The sequence below is a fragment of the Eurosta solidaginis genome, chromosome 4, assembly GCF_040869045.1.
Source record: "Eurosta solidaginis isolate ZX-2024a chromosome 4, ASM4086904v1, whole genome shotgun sequence".
Taxonomy (NCBI): domain Eukaryota; kingdom Metazoa; phylum Arthropoda; class Insecta; order Diptera; family Tephritidae; genus Eurosta; species Eurosta solidaginis.
In genome coordinates this window covers 201990090-202016571 of record NC_090322.1, presented here as the reverse complement: position 1 = coordinate 202016571, position 26482 = coordinate 201990090, and the positions used below count along the sequence as shown (strand labels likewise).

At 36.5% G+C, this 26482-nt stretch overlaps 1 protein-coding gene across 12 annotated transcripts in view; it reads left to right on the top strand.

Moving 5' to 3' along the window:
• Positions 1-26482, top strand: part of LOC137248932 (probable G-protein coupled receptor B0563.6) — a 232513-nt gene that overhangs the window by 83798 nt on the left and 122233 nt on the right. For all 12 annotated transcript variants that reach the window (XM_067779925.1, XM_067779919.1, XM_067779918.1 and 9 more), the window contains one exon: positions 7063-7216. In XM_067779925.1, coding sequence (XP_067636026.1) covers positions 7063-7216 — 154 coding nt within the window. The remainder of the gene's footprint in view (positions 1-7062; positions 7217-26482) is intronic.

Genomic DNA, 26482 nt, shown 5'->3' with positions numbered 1-26482 from the left:
GACAGAAATCATTCGTTAGGATTATTTTGCGTTCGCCATGCATTCAGATAATATCCCATTATAAGCTAGAATAATGGACCTAAGCGGAACGGATTGAGATTGATAAAGAACCTTGTTCGATAATCATTGATGTGAAACCAAGTTTGTCGAGCCTCTTTAATAGTGGATTCCACTGCCCATCTGACATTGACTCTTCGGGAATATACAGACATGAGGTAGTGTTTGCACGTAGCAAGAGGAAGAGCGATGCGCCTTAAGTCGATCACTCAGCCTGTTCAGTGAATTTCCTCGCTAGTTCGTCAACAGCACTGCTGCTAGGCACACTACTGTGACCCGTAACTCACGGCACCATTGTGGTGTACTGCGAGGCAGAGCAGCCTCCTTTGTGGCTGTTAGTTCTACCGGAAAAATTCTGCAATGCCTAGGTGGCCTAATGCTTGAAAAGAGCGAAGTTTTTCCCAGCATATACTACTGCCCATATTGCCATTAGGTTTAGAGCCATGCGTGGAGACTGCTGTGGCTTCTGGCCATGGAGCAAAGAAATTATCCTACTCGTGTCGTTCTGGGTTCCAGATAGAGAACTTGTTGTTTAGAGAAAGAGTCGCTTTATTATATTGTAGCTGACGAAAGCTTTTCGGGATGGTTCCCAGGTATTGCCAAATCTGGTTTCACTCTATGGTAGGACTGCGCTTAGTCCAACCGCAGTAACCAAAATCTCTGGAGCCTTTGTAAGTGCCCAGAGTAGTGTTCCTAGTTGTAGTTATCACTTTACTTAAGTCATCTTGTCGGTAGTCATGGCCTTTCGGAGCCTGTCTCTGACATATATTTTCTACTGTCTCAAATAGCTCCGAGGTATTACTTAACCTCTGATGGAAGTTTTGGTCATATCCGTATTTAGTTACGTTGACTTGTGGCTGGTTTTTTGTAGGGCATGGTGAATAAGAAGAACCAGTTCAGCTTCACAGGCAAGCAATAACTTGGGGCCAGTTCTTTCTTATTTCAAAAATAAGATGTTCACCGTAAGGTTCAATAATAGAGGAGATAACACACTGGAAGCGTTAAGTATAACTGACATGATAAGATAGTTCTTCTCACTAGAAGTTACTTCACTAATTTTGTAAGTAGCCGATCCACCCCATATGCAGAAGAAGCAAATATGGCTTCGCGAATAGTCATTTTAAACGCTACCTCTATGTCGATAAAGCTGATTTTAACGAGGTCCCTAAAGGCAATTAAATATTTAAGTTTTATGTGTGAAAACCGTTCTCATTGAGCATTAAAACCATCTTTGCTTCGGTCCATATTCTTGAAATATTGCGGAACCTTAGACATACTAAATAGGTTTTTAATAGCGGGGGATACAGGGCTCCACTTGTTTCATGTAGTTTGGCAGAAAATATATTATCGGTCCATGACCTTTAAAGGGGTTAAAGGTTTTAACAGCCCATGCTACATTGTCCGGGGTGATTAAGTGTACAAAGGCGTGGCAGTCTTTGGGTCTTTGGTCCAGCTAGGAAAGTGTGTATCTGTTAAAACTTTCAATATTCCTTCACAGGATGACGTCTGTCCGCCATAGGGCTTCTCTGTTTGATTCGGTGCAGCTGAGTTTTTTGTAACGGTTTTCCTGGCCTTCGAGTTTTTCTCTTATCGTCGCATTAGCACGACAACCTTCGGACCTTCTTGGTTGGCTTTTTGAAAATTTTTTACGGCGCCCTTTCAAACTTGTCAATATCCTGTTAGTTTTGCTTGATTAAAGACCTGGCTGCTGTTTATCCTATGCGAGGAAATTGCAGAGCTTCACCATGGTGGTTTCTACTTTTTTTTTGCCAGAATTAGGACAGCAGGTTGCAAATGCAGCATCATATTTCCTAGTTCAGCTCTAGTTCAATAAAGGAAATCGGATCGTGATTATGTATTTTCTAAGCGCTCCAACCATCACAGAACTATTTTTTGGCATAAATTGTCTAATATTGGGTTCAGTGTCCCAAGGGATAACCTACATCCACTGCTGAGATGAAATATCCCAATCTGTGTCACGAGCCTGTTCTCAAATTTCACGGTCTAATTTTGCCCTCCTTGTGAACGAGACTTCCTTGCAGCTGATTCTTTATATCAAGACTGAATGTTATCCATACTATCCACTTTCGCCCTCTTCGACATATTAGTGACAGTCTTATATACATATGTTTGAGAATATAACTTGAACTTATTCATTAATCTTTACCAATCATGTGACATTCTCAACTTGGGAACTAAATGAAATAAATCTAGGTGGACTTTGTTTGACTTAGTTTTGCTCAGTATTCTTCTGCCTTTTAAGATCGTGCGCTAAAACTCTACTCATAACTGTATCTCTGTATATATTAAGCACAAAGCTGACAATGGGCATAGTAATGACATAGATTATGTCAATCTTTTGCTTTTGCTTTACGCTCAGCCTTTTCTTTGACTTGAACGCTTTTTTGCAACAGTTGCTTTATGCTACCATTTTTTTGTTTTTCTTTTTTACTTTTTGTAGCTCAGCTCCTTTTCAATCTTTCATTGAAAATTCCATTAATGAAAAAAAATACTTGCTGATTTTCAACAAACCTTATAGACGTGTATTTGTTTGTGTGTGTGCATGATCACAAGTTTTTGAGGGTGTTTACCCAGCAAGGAATGGTGTAAGCGATAATAAGATAAAATAAAAACATCGGAAGCGCAGCTTGCTCAGAAAATCTTTGAACTTGATGATAAAGTAATTATGGGGGGTGACCCGTAAGATCAATTGGTCTTATTACTACTTCAAATGATCACTCTACTTGCTCCCTGGCTTGTGCAGTGTCTTCTTGGCCGAGGTCTTTCCCACAGATACAGCAGCCAGATTGCTTCAGGATAGTACAGTCGCGGACATCAATATACAGATCTTTGTCTGTAGCCAGGCCACCTTACGGGCATTAGAATTCAACGAGGTTAAGCCATATAACGTGCGGAGAAACCTGCTGGCGTTCATAAGGCATCTAAAGGTGTTCCTTTGCTGGGTCCTAGGGCAATGCATTTTTGAAGGGAACGAATTTACAGATGAGGTGGAAAGTCTCCAAAATGGACATACGCGAAGCGGACAGCACCTACGACTACCGCTGGATTATGTCTTAAGGAAAATTGAGAAACATGAGATTCGAGTAACGGGCTTACTGTGGGAGGTGTCACGGCCCTCCTCAAGGTTTTGATAGGAAAGCAGCTAGCTTCATTCCTATACAAATCTGCAGTAATAATATTTGCGGTTGTCATCGCTAATGCACCAATGCTCCGACGGTGGCGCATATCAACAAGCTCTCTTTGCAGAAGCTGTCAGGATGAGGAGGAAGAAAAGTAGATTCATTACTTACTTGAGACAACTTGAAAAAAAGCGTTAATTTGGCGAATATTTCGGAAAAGAAGGAAGGGAATTATGTCAATATTGTTGACATTATAACTATTTGAAATTTGAAGTTGTGGTTTTTTCATATGGTCATAACTTCGACTGACTTTGCGGTCGTTTGAAGTGGTCCTAAAGTCAATTGACATTATGGCCATAGACCTCATGCCACCAGTCATAAAAATCGTTATGACGCCCATTTTCGACTAAGCTATGGTGGAACCGTATAAATAAATAAATAAATGTAAGGCGCGATAACCTGCGAAGAGATTTTAGGCCGAGCTTCTCTTCTCATTTGCATTGTGCTCCTTTTTAATTATACTCAGTTGAGCAGAACTCACAGAGTATATTAAGTTTGATTGGATAACGGTTGGTTGTACATATATAAAGGAATCGAGATAGATATAGACTTCCATATATAAAAATAATCAGGATCGAAAAAAAATTTGATTGACCCATGTCCGTCCGTCCGTCCGTCCGTCCGTTAACACGATAACTTGAGTAAATTTTGAGGTATCTTGATGAAATTTGGTATGTAGGTTCCTGAGCACTCATCTCAGATCGCTATTTAAAATGAACGATATCGGAATATAACCACGCCCACTTTTTCGATATCGAAAATTTGGCAGTCGTTGAAGATATCATGATGAAATTTGGCAGGAACGTTACTCATATTACTATATGTACGCTTAGTAAAAATTAGCAAAATCGTAGAAGGACCACGCCCACTTTAAAAAAAAAAAATTTAAGTAAAATTTTAACAAAAAATTTAATATCTTTACAGTATATAAGTAAATTATGTCAACATTCAACTCCAGTAATGATGTGATGCAACAAAATACAAAAATAAGAGAAAATTTCAAAACGGGCGTGGCTCCGCCCTTTTTCATTTAATTTGTCTAACTAATTAACCAATCCTTTTGAAATTTAGTAGGGGCATAGATTTTATGACGCTAACTGTTTCCTGTGAAAATGGGCGAACTCGGTTGATGCCACGCCCAGTTTTTATACACAGTCGTCCGTCTGTCTTTCCGCATGGCCGTTAACACGATAACTAGAGCAAAAATCGACATATCTTTAATGAACTTAGTTCACGTGCTTACTTGAACTCACTTTATCTTGGTATGAAAAATGAACGAAATCCGACTATGACCACGCCCACTTTTCGATATCGAAAATTACGAAAAATGAAAAAAATGCCATAATTCTATACCAAATACGCAAAAAGGGATGAAACATGGTAAGGTAATTGGATTGATTTATTGACGCGAAATATAACTTTAGAAAAAACTTTATAAAATGGTTGTGACACCTACCATATTTAGTAGAAGAAAATGAAAAAGTTCTGCAGGGCGAAATAAAAAACCCTTACAATCTTGGCAGGTATTACATATATAAATAAATTAGCGGTATTCAACAGATGATGTTCTGGGTCACCCTGGTCCACATTTTGGTCGATATCTGGAAAACGCCTTCACATATACAACTACCACCACTCCCTTTTAAAACTCTCATTAATACCTTTAATTTGATACTCATATCGTACAAACTCATTCTAGAGTCACCCCTGGTCCACCTTTATGGCGATATCTCGAAAAGGCGTCCACCTATAGAACTAAGCCCCACGTCCTTTTAAAATACTCATTGACACCTTTCATTTGTTGCCCATATCGTACAAACATATTCTAAAGTCACCCCTGGTCCACCTTTATGGCGATATCTCGAAAAGGCGAACACCTATAGAACGAAGGCCCACTCCCTTTTAAAAATACTCATTAACACCTTTCATTTGATACCCATATCGCACAAACAAAGTCTAGAGTCACCCCTGGTCCACCTTTATTGCGATACCTCGAAAAGGCGTCCACCTATAGAACTAAGGCCCACTCCCTTTTAAAATACTCATTAACTCCTTTCGTTTGATACGCATATTACACAAACGAATTCTAGAGTCACCCTGGCCCACCTTTATGGCGATATCTCAAAACGGCGTCCACCTATGGAAGTAAGGATTACTCCCTTTTAAAAAACTCATTAACACCTTTCTTTTGATACCCATATTGTACAAACAAATTCTAGGGTCACCCCTGCTCCACCTTTATGGCGATATCTTGAAACGGCATCCACCCATAGAACTAAGGCCCACTCCCTTTTAAAATACTCATTAACACCTTTCTTTTGATACCCGTATTGTACAAACAAATTCTAGGGTCACCCCTGGTCCACATTTATGGCGATATCTCGAAACGGCGTCCACCTATGGAACTAAGGATTACTCCCTTTTAAAATACTCATTAACACCGTTCATTTGATACCCATATCGTACAAACGCATTCTAGAGTCAACCCTGATCCACCTTTATGGCTATATCCCTAAATGGCGTCCACCTATAGAACTATGGACCATTCCCTCATAAAATACTCTTTAATGCCTTTCATTTCATACGCATGTCATACAAACACATTCCAGGGTTTCCCTCGGTTCATTTTCCTACATGGTTATTTTCCCTTATGTTGTCACCATAGCTCTCAACTGAGTATGTAATGTTCGGTTACACACGAACTTAACCTGCCTTTCTTGTTTTTCCTACAAATTGGCCGCACGAGACCTACTTGTTTTTATGTCGACTCCGAACGCCATCTACAAGGCAGATGAGTTTTCACTAAAAGCTTTTCGTAGCAGAAATACACTCGGAGTGCTTACCAAACACTCTCGATAGGCGACCCCGCTTAGAAATTGTTTTTCTAATTGAAAACCCTTATTTCTAAAATTTTGGTGTTGCTTTGCCTGGGCCCGAACCCAAGAACTTCGGTGTGGTAGGCGGAGCATGCTACCATCACACCACGGTGGCCGCCATATAATTACTAGTATCAAGAACTTAAGTAGGTCTTGCTATTGGAAAAAATACATATATCTTAGCATTATATCAGGTTGGAAATTCTTTGGCAGAATTTGTATTGTAGAAGGAAAAGTGAATATGAATTTATGTATAAGAGTGCAAAAGTACTTAAAAGGCCATTTAATGCCACTGTTAATTGTAAAGGTTTTCGCAATGATTGTTTTCCTTAACCACTCATATCTACATATATATACATTAGACTGTCCCACAAGTTTGACTTTTGACATACTGTGTCACATTTTAGAAAATTTGCTTCAAAAGAGACTTTGCGAAATACAGGATGTCTATAAGGATGCCAGACGCAATCACGTGTGTCTATTGAGTCCACAAAGAACGCAGAACGCCTTGGAAAGAATCTAGACATTTGTGAAGCACGCTGATGAAACATGGGCAGAAACAGCTGTTGAAATCCTTATAGTATATAATGTTATAATGATGAGTTATATAAGCTTTACGTAGATATGAAGATAGTGCAGCGAAAAACAACCCAAATGCTTCGCTGGCTAGGTCATGTTATGCGAATGGACGAAGAATTTCGGGCCAAGAAAGTATATCAATCGACACCGCAATTTGGAAGCAGAGGTAGGGAGAGACCTCCACTGAGTTGGGGGAGCTAGGTAGAGGAAGTCTTGTATATGTGGGACAGTCTAGTATAAATGTTTAATACAAGCTATATGAAGTAATATTATGTTGTCAGTTCTTTACTTTTATTAACACAACAAATTTTATTAATAATTTTTTTTTTTTTACTCTTTATTTTCCGCAGTTTCCCGAAGATCCACGCACGGAGGCCTTACGTAAATATTCCTATGGCATTATTTTACCAATAATATGTACGCTGGGTATAATTGGGAATGTCCTCAATCTGGTTGTGCTGACACGTAGAAATATGCATGGAACGGCTTACATATATATGAGAGGTGAGTAAAGACTTGTACTGCATCGCTACGTTAACTAAAGTAATGAAATTCTTTTGAATTTTTTTTTAATATCAATTTAATACAAGCTAACAATCAAAGTATGACTTTCTTAACAAGAAATCTTAGAAATGAATGCAATTGGGAAAAATTGCACAATAACAATTGCATAGCTTTGGCTGAATGTGTTTGCAAATAGTTCAACCATTGTAGGGGGCGGGTTCAAATCCCACCACAGGGAAAAAAGACTTTAAAGAAATTTACAGGTTATAATTGGGGCAATCCTTCCTTATATCAGATTGTTTTAATTTTTAACACGCTTTTATTAGCTTGGCCTGTATATATGTATGTAACGGAATCTTTGAGCTTAATTTTCACCGGTTTCTAGAAGTCTGATTAATTTGAAACTTTGCAAACGTATCAAGGGCCGATGACAATGCATTAATGTGATGGTGCGGTGAAATAAGGTCAACGACCATAAGGTCAATTGGCCTTATTACCACTTTGAATGGCCATACGTGTGATTGAAACTTTGAACACATATCAAGGGTCGATGACGATGCATTAATGTGATGGTGTGGTGACATAAGGTCGACGGCCATAAGGTCAATTGGCCTTATTACCACTTTGAATGGCCATAAGTTTGATTGAAACTTTGCACACGTATCAAGGCTCGATGACAATGCGTTAATGTGATGGTGCGGTGACATAAGGTCAACGGCCATAAGGTCAATTGGCGTTATTACCACATTGAATGGCCATACGTGTGATTGAAACTTTGCACACGTATCAAGGCTCGATGACAATGCATTAATGTGATGGTGCGGTGACATAAGGTTAACGGCCATAAGGTCAATTGGCCTTATTACTACTTTGAATGGCCATAAGCTTGACTGAAACTTTGACACGTATCAAGGCTCGATGACATTGCATTAATGTGATGGTGTGGTGACATAAGGTCAACGACCATAAGGTCAATTGGCCTTATTACAACTTTGAATTGTCTTAAGTTTGATGGAAACTTTGCACACGTACGAAGGCTCGACGACAATGCATTAGTTTGATAGAGCGGTGACACAAGGTCAATGGCCATAAGGTCGATTGGCCTTATTACCACTTTGAATGGCCATAAGTTTGATTGAAACATTGCACACGTATCAAGGCTCGATAACAATGCAATAATGTGATGGTGGGGTGGCATAAGGATAACGGACATATGGTCAATTGAACTTATGATCACCCCAAATGGCCATAGATTTTAAACCTTGCACATAATGCGAAAAACGCATTCCTTTATTAATAATAGAAGTGGATGCATGGCACATCTACGAAAGAGCATACTGGAGCCCTTTTTAATACGCTTTTTTAGCCTGGCCTGTATTTATTTATGTATCTATGTATCCATGTATGTATGTAACGGAATCTGGAGTGGAGCCGAGAGCACCGGTAATGCAGAGCTCCGAACTCCGTTGCACCTTTTGAAGCATTTTAAGATAGATACTTTTAGCTAGTTGAGGCCACAAGAACAAGGCACCATAAAGAAGAATCGGGCGCAAAATGGCTGTGTAAATCCAATAGGTCACCTTAGGGCAGAATTCCCAGTAGGTCCCAATTGCCCTCTTGCAGGTGCACAGCTCTGCTGCTGCCTTCTTGGATCGCTCCACTTTATGGTAACTCCATAATAGCTTCCTATCCAGAATGACTCCCAAATACTTGACTTGATCGCTAAACGCTAAGAACGTACCCCCAATTCTTGGCGGTGTAAAATTTGGTACTTCGTACCTCCTCGTGAAGAGGACAAGCTCGGTTTTATCCGGGTCGACTTCCAAACCTGTGGCGGGTTGTACTCCTGGAGCAGCTCCAGGATGTCAGCTGGGTCCGTTGGTGTCACTAGAACCCAGGCTCTAGCCCTTGGTCGTGGGGGGATATCACGCGCCTCCACTACCTTGAGGCGCGCGCTCGGATATACCACCCCTATCAGCGTGACGGTGGCCCTATAGAGGTTTACCGACCTGGCGTCGTCACAGGCAATTAGCTTGACATTGCCCTGGAACCACCCTGCATGGGTGTAAGATGACGGTGGACCAGGGTTGTCTTTCTTAACCTTAACGGCCACAGTAGCGAGCGCGGCCTCGATCCACTTCCACTGTTGTTTCGGGATCCTGCAATCTTCGCTGCTCTCGTCTATAATGTCAATAATCTGCCGACCCTTGGCAATTTCGGCGAAAGACCGCGTCCAGCCTCCCTGCGTCTTTGCCCTTTTCGGTGCTGTGGGGTTGGATTCATCCATTGACCGCTGGCGTTTCGAGGTTTCATCAATCTCGACTAAGACTTTTAAAATTACTTGAACTAAAAATTAAAAATAAATATCAGTTTAAAAAAACTAAAAAAACACGCTTTTATTGCTAACCGAACTAAAAAATAGAAAGTAATTTTCAATTAAAAAGGGTTTATATAACAGTAGTAGAAGGTAAAACAATCATTTATAGTTAATCACCTCAAAATAAAATTATAATAAAATTTAAGTTATTAACAGAATAGTTTATTTCACAATAAAAAGCGTGGGGTGCTTGATATTGAATGTTACAATCATTCTATTGGCAACTATCTGAGAGGAAAGATATGAAATGTAGTCAAATGCACCCCACACTTTTTAATCTGAATTAAATTATTCTGTTAATAACTTAAATTTTATTATAATTTTATTTTGAGTTGATTAACTATAAATGATTGTTTGACCTTCTACTACTGTTATATAAACTTTTTTTAATTGAAAATTATTTTCTATTTTTTTTTAATTCGGTTAGCTATAAAAGCGTGTTTTTTAGTTTTTTTAAACTATTATTTATTCCTAAATAATTAGGCTAGGTTGACATAAACTAAATGAGTCCGTAGTGTTACCAGAAGTTTGTCTAGCGACCGAACTGAAAATTAAAAAAAATTGCATAAAAAATTATGCAATACATTACAAGCAATAGGGGAAATTTCCGCTCAATAATATAGTGGCCGAGACCAGGCCCCGTCACATAAGCAGTTTTTCATATAGATGCGTTTAATGTAGTATTAGATATGCATGCCAGTAGCATCGCCACAATCACGCAAGATCTTGCGTTTGTAAATATGAAGGAACTTCAGACTTGGCAATCGAAATTGTTTCGCCGTGCCCATTAACATACAAAATTACGCGAAGCATTGTTATAAACATTCTCACTATACAAGAAAAGTACTTGCTAACATATATAATTTCTATTCATTTGTTAAGTTGCAGTTTTTAAATGTGAAAAATTTAAGAAAAGTAGCAAAAAGTGGGAAAAATAATTTAAATTGCTAAGTGTGAAAGCACTTTTAGCCAAAACAAATGTCAAATTCTTCTTCTTATACTTTTCTTGCAACAAAAGTTGAAAGATGGCTACTTTTTCATGTCATATGGCGCTAGTGTCGCTCGATCTGCCGTTCTCCGTTAAAATATTGGCAATCTACTCATAATGCATAAGATTATGTTTGACGAATCTATATGAAAAACTGCTTATGCGACCGGACCTTAAATATTTCAATTGGGCGATTCAAAACTGTGTGAGCTTTCTTCATATATGTATAAGGTTCTTCTGTACGTGTGTTTTTGACAATACTCTTTCGAAATTTTGTGTGTGTATTGAAAGGTATTTGTGAATTACATAGATTCACAATATTCCTAATTTATCGGGATTTGTACCATGAGCCAGCCGCTTATAAAGAAAAATTATGTACGGTTCTATTTGTCTTAAATTCGGTACAAGGGAACTTAATATTTGAGAAGCTTTTCTTTCCAGGAAGTGGCCTAGTAGCCAACGTATTCGTAAATTTTATTAATAATGCGATTTGCTTAAAATATGGGTTACCTCAAAAACATGGTTACCTCCTCGACTAGCTTATTATTAACATCCGCGTTGCAGTAAAGTTAAAGGTTTTGTAGATTTGCCCATACGAGTATGTAAATATCGTAAGTGGTATGCTTTTAAAATCAAGGAGACAAACAAATAAATATGAGATAATGGAATGAAAAATAACAAAAAGAATTTTTAAATACAAAAACAAATAAAGCCTTAAGAAAAAAATACGAAAAAGTCATGAACACTTAGGCAATTTCAGGATGTTCACTCACATGAGTCATACGCGTTAACAACGAGAGCCTTTTTAACAGAAACTGTAGAAGGGAAGCGCCGTCAACTTTTTATACATACGTGTGAACCTATGCGTGTTTTGTATTTGAAGGCAACAACCTTTGCAAATAGTGATGTTGTGAAACAAAACAAGTAAGGAAGGCTAGGTTCGATTGTAACCGAACATTATATACTCAGCTGCCAAATTACTGCTTGCAAAACTTGTAAATTACATTCATTTAAAAGTGAGCGGTGCCATGTCCATTGTCCGAAATTTTACTAATTTTCTATTTTGCGTCATAAGGTATCCGTCTTTGGTAATGAATTATCGCACTTTCTCGGTTTTTCGAAATTTTCGATATAGAAAAAGTGGGCGTGGTTATAGTACGATTTCGCTCATTTTAAATAGCGATTTGAGACGAGTGACCAGAAATTTACATACCAAATTTCATTAAGATACCTCAAAATTTACTCAAGTTATCGTGTTTACGGACAGACAGACGGACATGGCTAAATGAATTTCTTTTTTCGCACAGATCATTTTGATATATAGAAGTCTATATCTATCTCGATTAGTTTATACTGTTACGGGGTACCGTTTTGCGAACAAAATTAATATACTTTGTGAGCTCTGCTCAGCTGAGTATAGAAACAACGAAGCCAAATGAGCAACAACAAGATATAACTTGGCACCCGGCACGTCTCGCTTTAGCGTATAATTCAATTGAAATTGGGGAATCATGGAGTGTTTGTGAATTTACTTTTGTACGTACATAGATACACATGTGCACTCATATATATACAATATACAATTGTACATATCTACATCTATCCCACAATATGGTAGGCATTAGGGAGCGTAAAAATGGTGTCAATGACTCAACAAACAATCACAAAAGTAAATGACTTATGCCACATTTTTGCGTGAAATACAAACACTCTCACATATTGTCAGCAAACAGAAAATAGCTGTTTTTTCGTATTTTTGCATAAATTTTGTTTCCTTTTCTTATATATTTTCAGAGAAATTATAAATTATTTTATATTCTTAGACCACGTTTACACAAGCACTAATCTACAATTAATGCACAATAGATAATCTACGTGTTTACATATATTCCATCCCTAGGAACTAGATTACTATCTGTCAAATTTTCTCGTTTTTCTTTTATTTCGGTGCTACCAATCAGAGATTACACTCTATAGGTAGTAGTTTTTCTATGAAAAAAAAATTTGAGTCTCTAAAAATTGTTCCTAATTACCCATTATTAAGGGAAATATTTATACGAGAAATCTAGTTATTTAATAACCGACCAAGAAGTTAAGCACCAAAATCAAGATAATCTCTTGTATATGTAACTTAGGTCTTACTCCTTAATTTAAAAAGACAAAAGGTTTATGAAGCTTTTCTAAGAAATTTTTTTACGACACAAATACCGAAATATAACTTCGTTTCTACTCTAAGCCGCGAATGTCCCGATTTCACACGAGATGCGGTTTTGATGTTCCCTTTTGAAACAGTGCCAAAATATTCCTAAAAAGGCGTGAGTACCAAAGACTGTTGTCTGTATCCAAACAAAGCGAAGTGTCGTCGATCATAAATCGATAAGATATTGATTAAAACCAGAATAAAAATCGATAAATTTTCGATCACAAACTGATAACTTTTTGATAAAATCTTGATAACTTTTTGATAGCATATCAATATTTTTTCGTAAAATTTTTTTTATGTAAATAATAATACGTTTTCGGTAACAAATCAATAATTTTTCTACAACAAATCATGAACATTTTGACTAAAAATTTATAACTTTTGTGTAACAAAACAATAACTTTTTGATAACTTTTCGATACATTTTATAAAAAAGATCGATCAATTTTTCGATAACATAGATCCTCCATAAAAAATATATAACTTTTTGAGAGCAAATCGATATTTTTGCGATTACAAAACGATAAAAAGTCGACAGCCCATTGATAACCTTATTAATTGAAAGCAATGGTATTTCGATAAAATTTCGATAGCTGATCAGTGCCTCGTCGTGTTTTCCTTTTTTATTTCATTTCTTTGCTTTCCTTTACCTTGCCTTGGATGCCTTGCTGATTTCGGTCATACCCCACATTACGTTACGCATTGACTATGACAACATCAGATGAGGCGACCCTGGGAAGAGAAAATCTCTTCGAAAGATGCAAGCACCTCTACACGTTGGCGACGGCAAGTACCATAAAAGATTAATTGATGAGCTGTACGAGTTTTGCGCAGACAACAACTTAGTTCAGCGAATTAAAATACATCTACTATGGCAGCCATGTTATCTGAATAAAAGATTATGCTTATGAAGAACGCTAAGAGGGCTGGAAAGACCAGGCGGAAAATGATTAAAATTCCCTTGGTGTGACTAGTTGGCAGCAGTTAGTCCAGAGAATAATTGTCTGGCGCACCTTGTTAAAAGCCATGACAATTTAAATGGTTTAGGTAGAACCCGGGGTATACGGAGTTGTTTATATGAGGTGCGTCTTCGAACGTTTTCTCTGTGCGGGTTAATTGAGCGACTATCTGTTTCTACGGGCTTCGGTTAATAAAAACTCACAGAGGAGAGTACTAAGTTCCTTGGTGCCTATAACCATTAATCATAATATTTATAAAATTTCCTTTGATTTGCAAGTATGATAGGGTATATGCAGATCACAACTGGCTTTTCATACCCCCTCGGTACAGTGTTTAATAACGACCGTGATAGTGTCGCACAAGTGATGCACATGTCCTCAATGCTCCCTTTCGAGTAATACTGCATTCACAAATTGGATAGCCATGGTATTTCGGGGGCCTTTTACGACCGGTATACCTGCCGCGGGCATATGGAGGAATTATGCAAATCAGAATTTAGCGGATACTTGTATAATTGTTTACGTCCTATTTCTACTAACACAATTTTTCATAAATTTCAAAAAAAAAAAAAAAAGTAACAAAGCTATTTAATGCAATTCGATTTGGAAGCAAAATTTTGTCTACCGAGCAAACTTCTTATGATTGACTCATGGTACAAAAGCTTCGATGAATGAAAGAAAGTCCCACTGAAATCTCTATGAAGATTCGAACTGGAGTTTAAACTTTTTGATTAAATTTTTTAACCGTTAATAAATTTTACATGTGCTCTTCCCATCTTCTCCAATAACTTTGAATTTAAAAAAAAAAATAAAATAAATATAAGGCGCAATAACCTCCGAAGAGATCTAAAGCCGAGCTTCTCTTCCAATTTGCGTCGTGCTCCTCTTGCTGTTCCCTACATATTGGCCGGACGGAACCTACATGTTTTATGCCGACTCCGAACGGCATCTGCAAGGCATATGAGTTTTCACTGAGAGCTTTTCATTGCAGAAATTCACCCGGAGCGCTTGCCAAACACTGCCGAGGGGCGACCCCGCTTAGACAAATTTTCTTCTAATTGAAAAACCTTATTTCTAAAATTTTGATGTTGCTTTGCCCGGGGTGTGAACCCAGGGCATACGGTGTGGTAGGCGGAGCACGCTACCATCACACCACGGTGGCCAAGATGTATTAAAAAACTTGTAAGAAATTCAAATGTTTTTAGTTAAGTCCAAACATTTTTGAAATTAATGGGTTAACCTGTGATGCGATTTACCAGTACAATGCAAGTGTACCTTAATCGATGGATAATATGCCTTTTCCCGATTTCCAAGAAGTTCTGGGCAAACATGCGTATTTTCATAAAGCCCTATGCCAACACTGCCTTCCACTATCAAACCGTTAGTACTTCGTTTTCAAATCCATAATGGAAACCGCTACAAGACAATTTTATGTTAGACCAGTATGACCCCACAAGTATTGCAAGTTGCAATAGTTCTTCAGCAGTCAAATTTTCTACCGCAAAAATGATTCTGTCAGTCAAACTCTGTTGTTGTAAATACGTTTGTTTGTGTGCTACTGCCAAAAAAAAACTTTTTTTTCCACAAAAACACACAATCAAGGCTACTCTGCCACTTATTGTGACAATAAAATAATAAAAAGAATATTCGTTACACAATTGTTATTCGTTATGTGTTGAGATAACTTTTTCGTTTTTGTTTGAAAAAAAAAAACTTGTTGATGCCGCAGGATAAATAGGTGAAGGAGAAAATTTGGTGAGAGTTGAAATTTTTTTTGTATACATTTTTCTTCTTTAAGTTGAGGTCTGTATTCATGAGTGTACATTAGGTCGATTTTTTCGTTTTCTCTTTTATTCGCAATTTTCCATAAGCCATACAATTATTGAAGCACTTCAAGGTAGAAGGTTTGTGATAACTCAATACTTTCTGACTAATGGGACTAGAATTATTGTGAAAAGATTTAGTAAATAGGCAAAACTATATATATAAGTGTGAGCTGCAGGAAGGGACGGTTGAACATGTTCTGTTTTCATGTCCTGCGCTCGCCAGATCAAGGCTCCAGCTATTAGGCGCGGCAGAGGTACCAGGCAGCAATTAAGTTGGGGCCTAGAAAACTGATAGCATTTGCCCAGAGAACGGAGTTATTCTATAAAATATGTCCTGGCACTTGTTGGGGTTCTTCCATTTGGTCGTCAAACAAATTCTAGTAACACTATGAATATATTCATTCTATGTGAGGTCTTTATTGACCGGACATGATTTTAACCTATTTGGAGCTTGCCCAGGCGTTGAAGTAAGCCCACAACCGACCTCACGTTACTGGAAACAAATAGTTTCGAGTTTTTTGAGAAGTTCTTATCGCTAACATTCGATACCAACGAGTTATTATTTTTTTCTTGGTTTTCTTCAGGTTGTCATCGTCATCTCAATGGTTTCTTGTCGGTTTTTATCGAAGGGTGACACATTTGTTATCGATTTTGTATTAAAGATTAATAGATAGCTATTTAATAACATGCTTATGAGTCATAGTTAAGAAATCGATAACATGCCGATAACAAATCGGTAACACACTGATGAGAAATCGATAAATTTTCGATAGCAAATCGATATATTCTTCATAAACAAAACGATAACTTTTCTATAAAACGCCGATGACGAATTGGTGACATCCGATAACAAACTCCTTTCGGTAAGTTATCGATAACTTTTTGATAACAAATCGATAAATTTTCAATAGCACTCCGATAATAAATTGGCGAATATAGATAACTTTTAGATGATAAATTTATCATCGAATCTTCAATTAAAAATGAACCCAGTCTAATATAATGTAGTTTAACGTAACTTAGTTCTATTTGGTTTAGTTTTTCTTTTTTTTTTTGCCTTATTTAATTTTTTTTTTTTTGTTATTTCATTTTTTTAATTTTTTTGTTTTGTTTTAGTTTATTTTATTTTTTTATTTTATTTTTTTTATTTTATTTCATTTTATTTTATGTTATTTTATTTCAGTTTGTTTTATTTTATTTTGTTTTATTTTATTTTATTTTAATAAATTTTTTTTTTCTTTTTGTTTTATTTTATTAAATTTTTTTGTTATTTTTTTATATTTTACTTTATTTTATTTTATCCTATTTTATTTTATTTTATGTTATTTTATTTTATTTTTTAATATTTTTTAATTTATTTAATTTAATTTTATTTTTTCCTTAAGCCCGACTTTGGGCTATACATTATACATCGGTTGTACAGAACAAGACATATAAAGCTATTTATGCTAATTATTGGTACATTTTTTTTTTTTTGGACGTTGTGGCAGCGCGCTGCCCTCAAGTGGCCCAATGAAACCAGGCTAATCCTGTTCACGCGATCGATTTATATATATATATAATAACTTTTTTTTTTTTTTATTTTGCCGAGTCTTTGATGGGCAGCGGTTTGTCAAGCGTCACGATCTGAGACTGCTCAGCTACAGAAGAAATTTCATCAGCCAAGCGTAATACTTAAAGAGAACAGAAGCAAACGTATTATACATTAATTTAGAGAGGTGAGAACAATCTTTTTTATAGAAAAAAGGGAGTCCGAGCTATCAAATGTGTTTGAGTGAGAGTTATAATCTTGGCATAAACGCCGAAAAGGTTCATTTTGTTCGAAATTCGTTCTACATTGTTTCAGCAGAAGAGGTTTGAAGTGTCTCGATGTCCGAGAGGGAACGCAAAAGTTCACTTCATTCAGAAGGAATGGGCTCGAAATTGATCCATTTAAAAGTTTTGTCATAAATATCACACCAAGCATTTCCCTTCGACTAGCAAGAGTTGGAAGATTGATAAGCTTTAATCGATTAGTATAAGGTGGAAGATTAGTTAAAGAGTCCCATTGGAAATTTCTTAAGGCAAATAGTAAAAATTGTTTTTGTATTGATTCGAGACTGTCTGCATGGACTTGATAACGCGGATTCCAAATTATCGAGCCGTATTCTAATATTGGCCTAACTAATGTTGTAAAAGTGCTTTAGTTATGTAAGGGTCGTTCATTATAATCTGTAAGTTACATGTGAATGTCTAAAAATGAACAAACAATGGATGTTGTTAAGAGGATTACTGCCTTTTGAATAAGCTTATTTTCTAGTTTCTCCAGGGTCGTCATTAGGGATTTGGGTATCATGCCTGTTGATGAAAAAATTACTGGCCCTATGCTTACTTTATCAAGGTGCCATAACAGCTTCATTTCCTGAGCAAGTCCTATGTACTTTCTTTTCTTTTCTGTGTGCACGTCTTTCAAGTTGTGTGTGTTGGGAACCCCAATATCAATTAATTATTTTATTTTATATTATTCTATTTTATTTCATTTTTTAACGTTATTTTTTAATTAATTAAATTTTATTTTTTATTTTACTTCATTTTAGTTTTATTTTAACGTAAATTTTATTTTTTTATTTATTTGAGTAAAGTTTACATGCATTTAATTTTTGTGCAGGTGACGTGTTTGCCATGAGTTGCTAACTGATTTGGCTCAAACCAACTCTCTACGTACGTTCTTCCCTCATTACGCTACAGTGTAGTGACCATTACATACTCTACTACTCCATACCAATACTTACGCTGACACATTCTCCAGTATTAGATTTGACGAACGTAGTCGAACGATTTCAAATTGTACAAGTATCCGTCAGACTGTCATAAGTATAATGAACTTATATTAAATGAATTCTCGTTAAGTGTTTTTGGGTATTTTTAACCCTAGGATGCATGCGTAAAAAAACTACAGTTATACATACGACGAGCCTCAGAGGCTCAAGTACTAGAAGTATGGGTTTAATTATAAATAAAACAAAATATTACTGGGATAAAACTTTAATTCATTTATGGTTTATTTCTATTATTACAAATACGTCTAATGGTTATATAAATACAAAAAATTATGTGCTAATTAGTACAATTGGAATATGTTTCACAAAGCAGTAATGAATGTTCTTTACATATACTTTTAGCACACTAGCGCAAAATAGTCTGCTCATGCGATTTATTTTGGAAGGACAGAATTCACACCTTTTCCTTTTTGTCGGCGGAGCATCATTCTTAGTCGTTGCTTCTTCTTCAATCTGTATAAAATTTGCCATAGCCATTTTATGAACTTTAGATAGTTTGGTTGAACTTTGTGCTCTCCGATTCATAAATGGAAGTACTCACTCACTTGCTATTTCCGTCAGGAAGATACGCCTTTTGTGCCATATCCCAGTTGCAAAGGCGGGATTTTCCTGAATAAATATCAAAAAGGCGTTCAGGGTTCCAACATTCATTATATTGTACCAAACAGCCATCGGCCATCGCCTTGTTTGCTTCTTGCATGTGTAATTACCAACCATTTGGTCCATATGATCTACACCACCCTTGGTTTTGTTATAGAACTCAACAATATCTGGTTTTTTAGTTACATTCTCAATGTTAACAATATCAACGTGATGCATAGAGCTTATTTGTTTTTTTTTTTCGGAACGTAACTTACTAATGTTAAGTCGTCTTTGAAACCAAATTGAGATGAGTAAACGCTTCTTTCTTCAGAAGCTTGGAATTCTCCTGGTATTTCCTGTTTTATTTTTACGTAAAGTTCCTACAATCGTCATTCCAGCTTCCAATAAATCCGAGCAAAGGGAATGCTCGTGAAATAATTATCAAAAGTTAGATTTCCCCAGGATTATGTATGGTTGTAACAAGGGATTTTACGATATTCTTAGCTACATTATGTTGAACATTATTTCCGGGCTGGCGACCTAAATGAACTTGGCCATCAATGGTATAACCCGAATCGCTTTCACAGATCCAAAAGGATATAATTCCGTACTTGGCTGGCTTCGATGGCATATACTGAATAAAACTTGCGCGTCCCCTAAAACTTAATAGCTGTTCGTCAATTGTTACAAATGTTTTTGGAATGATTACTGTTCGGCCCATCTGTAGAAACAATGCCCATATGTGACGAATGGGCGCAAATTTGTCTGATGAAATTCGAAAGTTGCGTGTTCTCTTATCATCGAATCGAAGCATCCTGCGTATGTTTTCGAATCGGTTTATTGACATTGTAGCTTTGTATAAAGGGTTTGCCGTCTTATCCAGGAAAAGCTCACGGACGGGTGTATCCCAATTTTTTTCCCCAGTGCCTCAAAACAGCGGCTAGCTTCTCTGTTTATACATAATATGAATTCTTCGATCATTTCCGATGTAATAAATTTGTCCCAAGCGTTCTTCTTAGACCAAATATTACATTTTTGTATAAGACTAGGAGTAAAACGCATTAAGTTGTGTGCACGAACTTTGTTCTGCTGGGGTGGTGAACTATTCCATATAAACCCATTTTTCCGGAAAGGGAGTACTGCAGCGGTCCAATATTCTATATTTTCTTCGGGACTGTTCTAGCCTTCAATATCATCAGACATATAGAAGTGTTCGTTTGACTACTCCTCAAATGTTTGTAAACTATCATCTTCGCCAGACGAGTCACTTTCAACAATATAATCATCATCCTCCTCAAGTCATGCCTTGATTATCGATTCTACATTGTCGTCATTTCTACGAACAGATTTTTTGCTTGTTGATGCCATTTTTGTATTCCTATTTTTCCTATTGAAATATGTAGACATTACGCATTCATATTGTCATCGTACCTAATATAAATCAATTTTTTATAAGAATTTTTATTACCTGATGTAGTTTGAACCGATATTATTTATTTCTAATCAATAAACAAATATATTGTTGTGCACTTGACCAGGAATCGAACACTACTGAGTACTCTTCTGCAAAAGCATACTTGGTTGACTATTTTTTATTTTATTTTTTTTTTTTTCAAAATATCAATGCCTACTATGAAATAGACTCACTTCAGTTACATAGAATAAAGGTCATTGCCAAAATAAATTTGCATGGCATTTGGTTGAGCCATATGAGCCTGACAGGCTCATCATATGTATAAAAGTGGTATTGATACAAAATTGCTTTTATTTCTGAGAAAAAAAATTTTTTTTTTTTTTTCAAAAAATCAATGCCTCCTATGATAAGAATAATTCAAATATAGCATTCCAAAAGCCTCTTGTAAAAATTATTTCAAATGTATAAGATATGGTGAAATATATATCCAAGTGAGCCCTAGAGGCTCAACGTATGCATTCTAGGGTTAAAATCACATTATTTTTTATTCCATTTTTTCTGTAGATAAAATTTAATTTACAATAATCGTATATCCTTCTGGCTGATGACATCCTTTATTGTCAAAGTTTTATTTTCGTTTCTTCTGTAATTTTTAAACAATAAGAAAATATCAATTTTCTTTATTGAAATAAGCAATTTGTCCAGAAAATTGTATAATAAATATAAGTACTGTAAATTGGTAATATAAAACTTATCAATAAAAAAAAATATTTACTCCTACTACCTCGTCCTATCTAAAAATTTTTTTCAACAACGCCTCATATTAGCTCAAAATATTGAGATAAGACGGTTATATAATGTTTCTTCTTCTTTTGCAATACTCGCAGGCCAAACCAATTGATTACAATCTACATATGTATGTGAATAAATATATCTATGCTCTCTTTGTTATAGTGCCCTGACCTTTATATGCTACATGCTTGTATATTGCATGCTTCAGATATTGCTATTTGCCACTTGTTGTAGGGTTCGTGTGAATGGCGCAATTAAATCGTTTTGCTACAAAAAAAACCTTGCAATGGGTCAAATATCATTTTTTAAACGTTGATTACAACACTTAACCAGCACGCAATATCAATAAAATTCACACATGAGATGTCGCACGCTATGCCTTAAGAACCTTCACGACATAACAAGTGATTTTTCCTTCGCATTCATACATATTTTGTACATTGTACATTAGGGCGTTCAAAAAAAAAAGAAGCTTTTCATATTTTTATATAACTGAAGATTCCCAAGATGTGCTTTATGTAATTGTGAGGAAAGTGCTGTGAATAAAAACCCAAAGGTATCGCTGGCTAGGTAATATTATGCGAATGGCCGAAGGCGCTCCGATCATAAAAGTATTTCAGTCTACATTGCAGTTTCGGAGCATATGGCGAGGGAGACCTCCACTGAGTTTTGAGAGGAAAGTGGAGGAAAATTTGACCTCCCTTGATGCTCCCAATTGGCGTCAGTTATCTCGAAACAGAGACAGCTGGCGTGACTTGTTATGAACGGCCAACAACTTTTTTTCACGGTCTTATGTACTTATATAACAATGCTTGTTATACGTTTTAACTATATAAGTAAGCATTTTCCGACAATGTTGCAAATAAAAAATAACAAGTAACGATTTCTCAAAGAAGGTATAAAAAGAATAATTTATAATAAGTTGTCTGATTTATACAAGGAAAAAATTGTGTAAAATACTACATAAAGTTCGTAAGTGAGTCATATCCACCGATATCACTCTCTCGCCAGTTGTGAAGGTATGGGAAGTCATCCTACTTCCTCATGGCAATCGTCGTTTTAATTTAGGAGCAAAACTAAAAAAGAAGGAGATTTCAACAGGCAGGGACACAGGATGGTGTCCCATCCCCACTTCTGTTCAATTTTTAAATATCATATCTTCCTTCCCCATTAGAAGAAATTGCTGTTATTTTCTATGCCGATAACTGCACGATAATTGCAACAGGACCTGGCGCTTAATTAGACGAATTAGTTTCTTAAATAAATAGCTATGTCCCCAGTTTTTCTGATTTCTTCAACTCGCGCGACCTCGTACTTTCACCGAACAAATCCACAGCCCCTCTGTTTTCGATGTGGAAGGAACAGATGACGCAAATACTAGAAGTCGACGTAGATGGTTTTACGCTACCGACTGCCAGTAACGTAAAGATCTTCGTAGTAGCGTTCAATAACACTCTTACTAAAATCCTCAAGTCGCTAAAAAACAAACAAAAAAACATTTTGGTCGCCTGTCCTAAAAAAGACACACCGAAAAAGGCTGCAGGCGTGCTAATATGCTGCAAACAGGACTGCCAGTAGATATCTCTTCATCACCCCTGAACATCACATACATAGCGTGGCCAAAGAGATCAACTTTAAAGAGCACAACGAAATTCTGAACAGACAGTTTGTTCTTAGTTTTCACAAACCGGAATACCCAGGAACAAGGCGATAGAGAGAAAATTCGAGCCCGGGACTAAACAATTTACGGGCCAACTATAAACAATCCACTAATATATTTGATTAATTTGAATTAATGACATCTCATTCATGAATCATTATTGATGGATTACATCAAAGAAAATTCTACTAAATGATTTTTGGACCAAAAGCTGAAAATGAAATTAACTCGAAATATTTACTATTTGTACTGTTTTGTTGTAACGTAGAAATAAATTCTCTTTTAACAGCCGAATATTGTTTCAAATAATCTTTTCTAGTTAGTTTTAGTACATTTCTGATAAATATAATGACGATTCAAGGCATGTTTGAGCTCAAACATACCTTAAATATATTAACTAAAAGCCCGGAATACAAGAAATTAATTATAATGATGATTATAAATTTTAATTATTTAATATAGAAGGTTCGGCTATCAAAGAGTGGCTTTTCTTGTTTTTCGCTGCACAATTTTTAATAATAATGTCGAAGTTTAACTGTCTTGCCAAAACGGATTCAACACAAAGCGTGGCAAGTCCTGAAACCTGCTCTTGAGATGAACACGATCTATGACAGTTTTTGATTCTTGCAAGGACGCTGAAAGAACGTTCTGCACTAGCTATAGTGAAAGGTACGACGAGTATAGTGCAAAAGACACGTAAAGCAACACAAATGTTGGGTATAATTTTATACAGATTTTGAACATATGTAGATGGCATTTAGCAAATTCAATGGCGACAAACCTTTATCAAAATTTGTTTCGTAAATGAGTTTCAAGTAAATTATTTCGCATCAGAAGCTTTGAGAAACGTCCGGCTTGGAGATATTTTTCAAAAAAATTTTGCTGCGCTCGCCCGAACCATAGTCACATTCATGTCTTCAAAGCAAAAACGAAAACGTCTCGTTCAAATTTCTCATAGCAGCAACTCGTTCAGTAATACCAGTGATTGCCTAATTAACGATCACCAAGGACGTATCGTTTTTAAAATCTGACTCTGGATCATCCGTAATAATCTCATTTCCATTATCTACAAAACGTCTTTTGGGGTTTCCCTTTCGAATGTCCGAAAACTTTGGCGAGAAGTTCAATTGAATAGCAACAGTTTTGATGGTTCCTGATCATGAAGCTATGGTGGTGTCTCTAGCTTGGAGTACGACGTTTCTTTCATTAATGTTAGTCAGTATTTTAAACCAAATTGAGGGCAGCAAGATAAATTCGAACTTGTTGATGTACTTGAGAATGCCGGTTACATCTCCCTATACTTTTTCAGTAAAATTATAGCTTACGAAATGCATTTAGTGCTTGTGTTAATCCTGGTTTGCGAATGGTCTGATTGCATCAATTCTAACCGACCACCTAGTGTCTGAAAAACTGTGAAGAGATCTCGGTACATTTATTTTTTTTGAGGATGTCCCATCTCGTTGTAGACTGTTGCTGAAAATAGTAAATCATTTTTGTAACTGCGAAGAAAGTAATTATAGCCGTACAACATTCTGCAGGATCAACACTACATAAATTGAGACTGTGGGTTGTACTAGGCAAATAATCAGCCTTCGAGTTTTTTTCGAGAGCCTTTATCGTACCCTTGTGCTTGACAATCTTTTAATGGGATTGGCAAATTAAATCAACGATTTCCTGACCATTTTTATGCTTACAATCCACGAAAGCCAAAAACCGTTCTTGAATTGTAAAATGTGTTGCTCTCGAATTGAAATGTTGTAGCCAAAATGAACGTAGTCTGTTTAACGTGACTACCATCAGGCGTAGCATCAACGATAATAGAAAAATACTTGGTTTTCCTTCGTTGATCCAATAAAGTTTCCCTCACGTGTTTTGGACAAATTTCTATAAACTCATTCTAAATGTCTGGGGGAAAGATAGTAAAAGTTTGTGCTGCTGTGAAATCCCAACTTTCTACAAACATCTCTAAGTATCGGATCATAATGGTTTATGAGTTCTAAGATGCCCAGAAAATGTCTATATTTTCATTCACCAAGATATATACTTTCGCCTCTGGAAGCTAGGCCTCTTTCAACCAAAAATAAAATAGTGTCCAGTATTCTATATCAAAATTTCTTTCCACTTTTGAGTTTCAGTGATTAGCTGTTCATTGATAAGTGACCAATTGTAGCCTCCTATTGAATTAGATTTTCAACTGATAGGTGATACATTGAAAACATCTTTTCGTCAGTTGAGTAATAGAAATTGTGTTTTATAAACAGCGTTTTGAGCCAGCTGCCAAATGATATGTTTATTCTTAAATTTTAAGGAAAGGGACTTTTCAAATTATTTTGTCACACTTCACTGTAATATTAAAACGAAATGCAGATATTCGTTGCTATTTAAATGCGGCTTAAAAATTGCACATGGAACAACTAAAGACTCTCCTGAAAAAAAAAAAAAATTCTTTGTACCTCCAAATCGCGGGCCCTCTCAGAAACCCCTGGCGCGGGGGGAATCCCCCCTTTCCCACTCCGTCTCGCGGGCCTGCCCTAGAAAACAACTGGTTGATCTAGTCCCACCTCTAAGAGAACATCTTGTAATAATAATAATAATAAAAATCAACACATTAGTGCCCTCCAAAACATGCTCAACCGCATGACGAACCGATTTTGCTTTTGGTGAGTTGTTAGTAAGCAGAGGTTTGTTAAGCGTCGCGGTCTAAAACTGCTCAGCTACATAATAACAAGTAAGGAAGGTTAAGTTCGGGTGTAACCGAACATTAAATACTCAGTTGAGAGCTATGGTGACAACATAAGGGAAAATAACCATGTAGGAAAATGAACCGAGGGAAACCCTGGAATGTGTTTGTATGACATGTGTATCAAACGAAAGGCATTAAAGAGTATTTTATGAGGGAGTGGGCCATAGTTCTATAGGTGGACGCCATTTAGGGATATAGCCATAAAGGTGGATCAGGGTTGACTCTAGAATGCGTTTGTACGATATGAGTATCAAATGAAAGGTGTTAAAGAGTATTTTAAAAGGGAGTGGGCCTTAGTCCCATAGGTGGACGCCGTTTCGAGATATCGCCATAAAGGTGGACCAGGGGTGACCCTAGAATTTGTTTGTACAATATGGGCATCAAACGAAAGGTGTTAATGAGTATTTTAAAAGGGAGTGGGCCCTAGTTCTATAGGTGGACGCAGTTTCGAAATATCGCCATAAAGATGGACCAGGGGTGACTCTAGAATGTGTTTTTACGATATGGGTATCAAATTAAAGGTATTAATGAGGGTTTTAAAAGGGAGTGGTGGTTGTTGTATAGGTGGTCGCATTTTCGAAATATCGCCATAAAGGTTGTCCAGGTGTGACTCTAGAATTTGTTTGTACAATATGGGTATCAAAAGAAAGGTGTTACTGAGTATTTTAAAAGGGAGTGGGCCTTAGTTCTATAGGTGGATGCCGTTTCGAAATATCGCCATAAAGGTGGACCAGGATTGACTCTAGAATGTGCTTGTACGATAGGGGATCAAATTAAAGGTACTAATGAGGGTTTTAAAAGGGAGTGGTGGTTGTTGTATAGTTGGTCGACTTTTCGAGATATAGCCATAAAGGTGGACCAGGGCTGACTCTAGAATGCGTTTGCACGGTATGGGTATCAAAT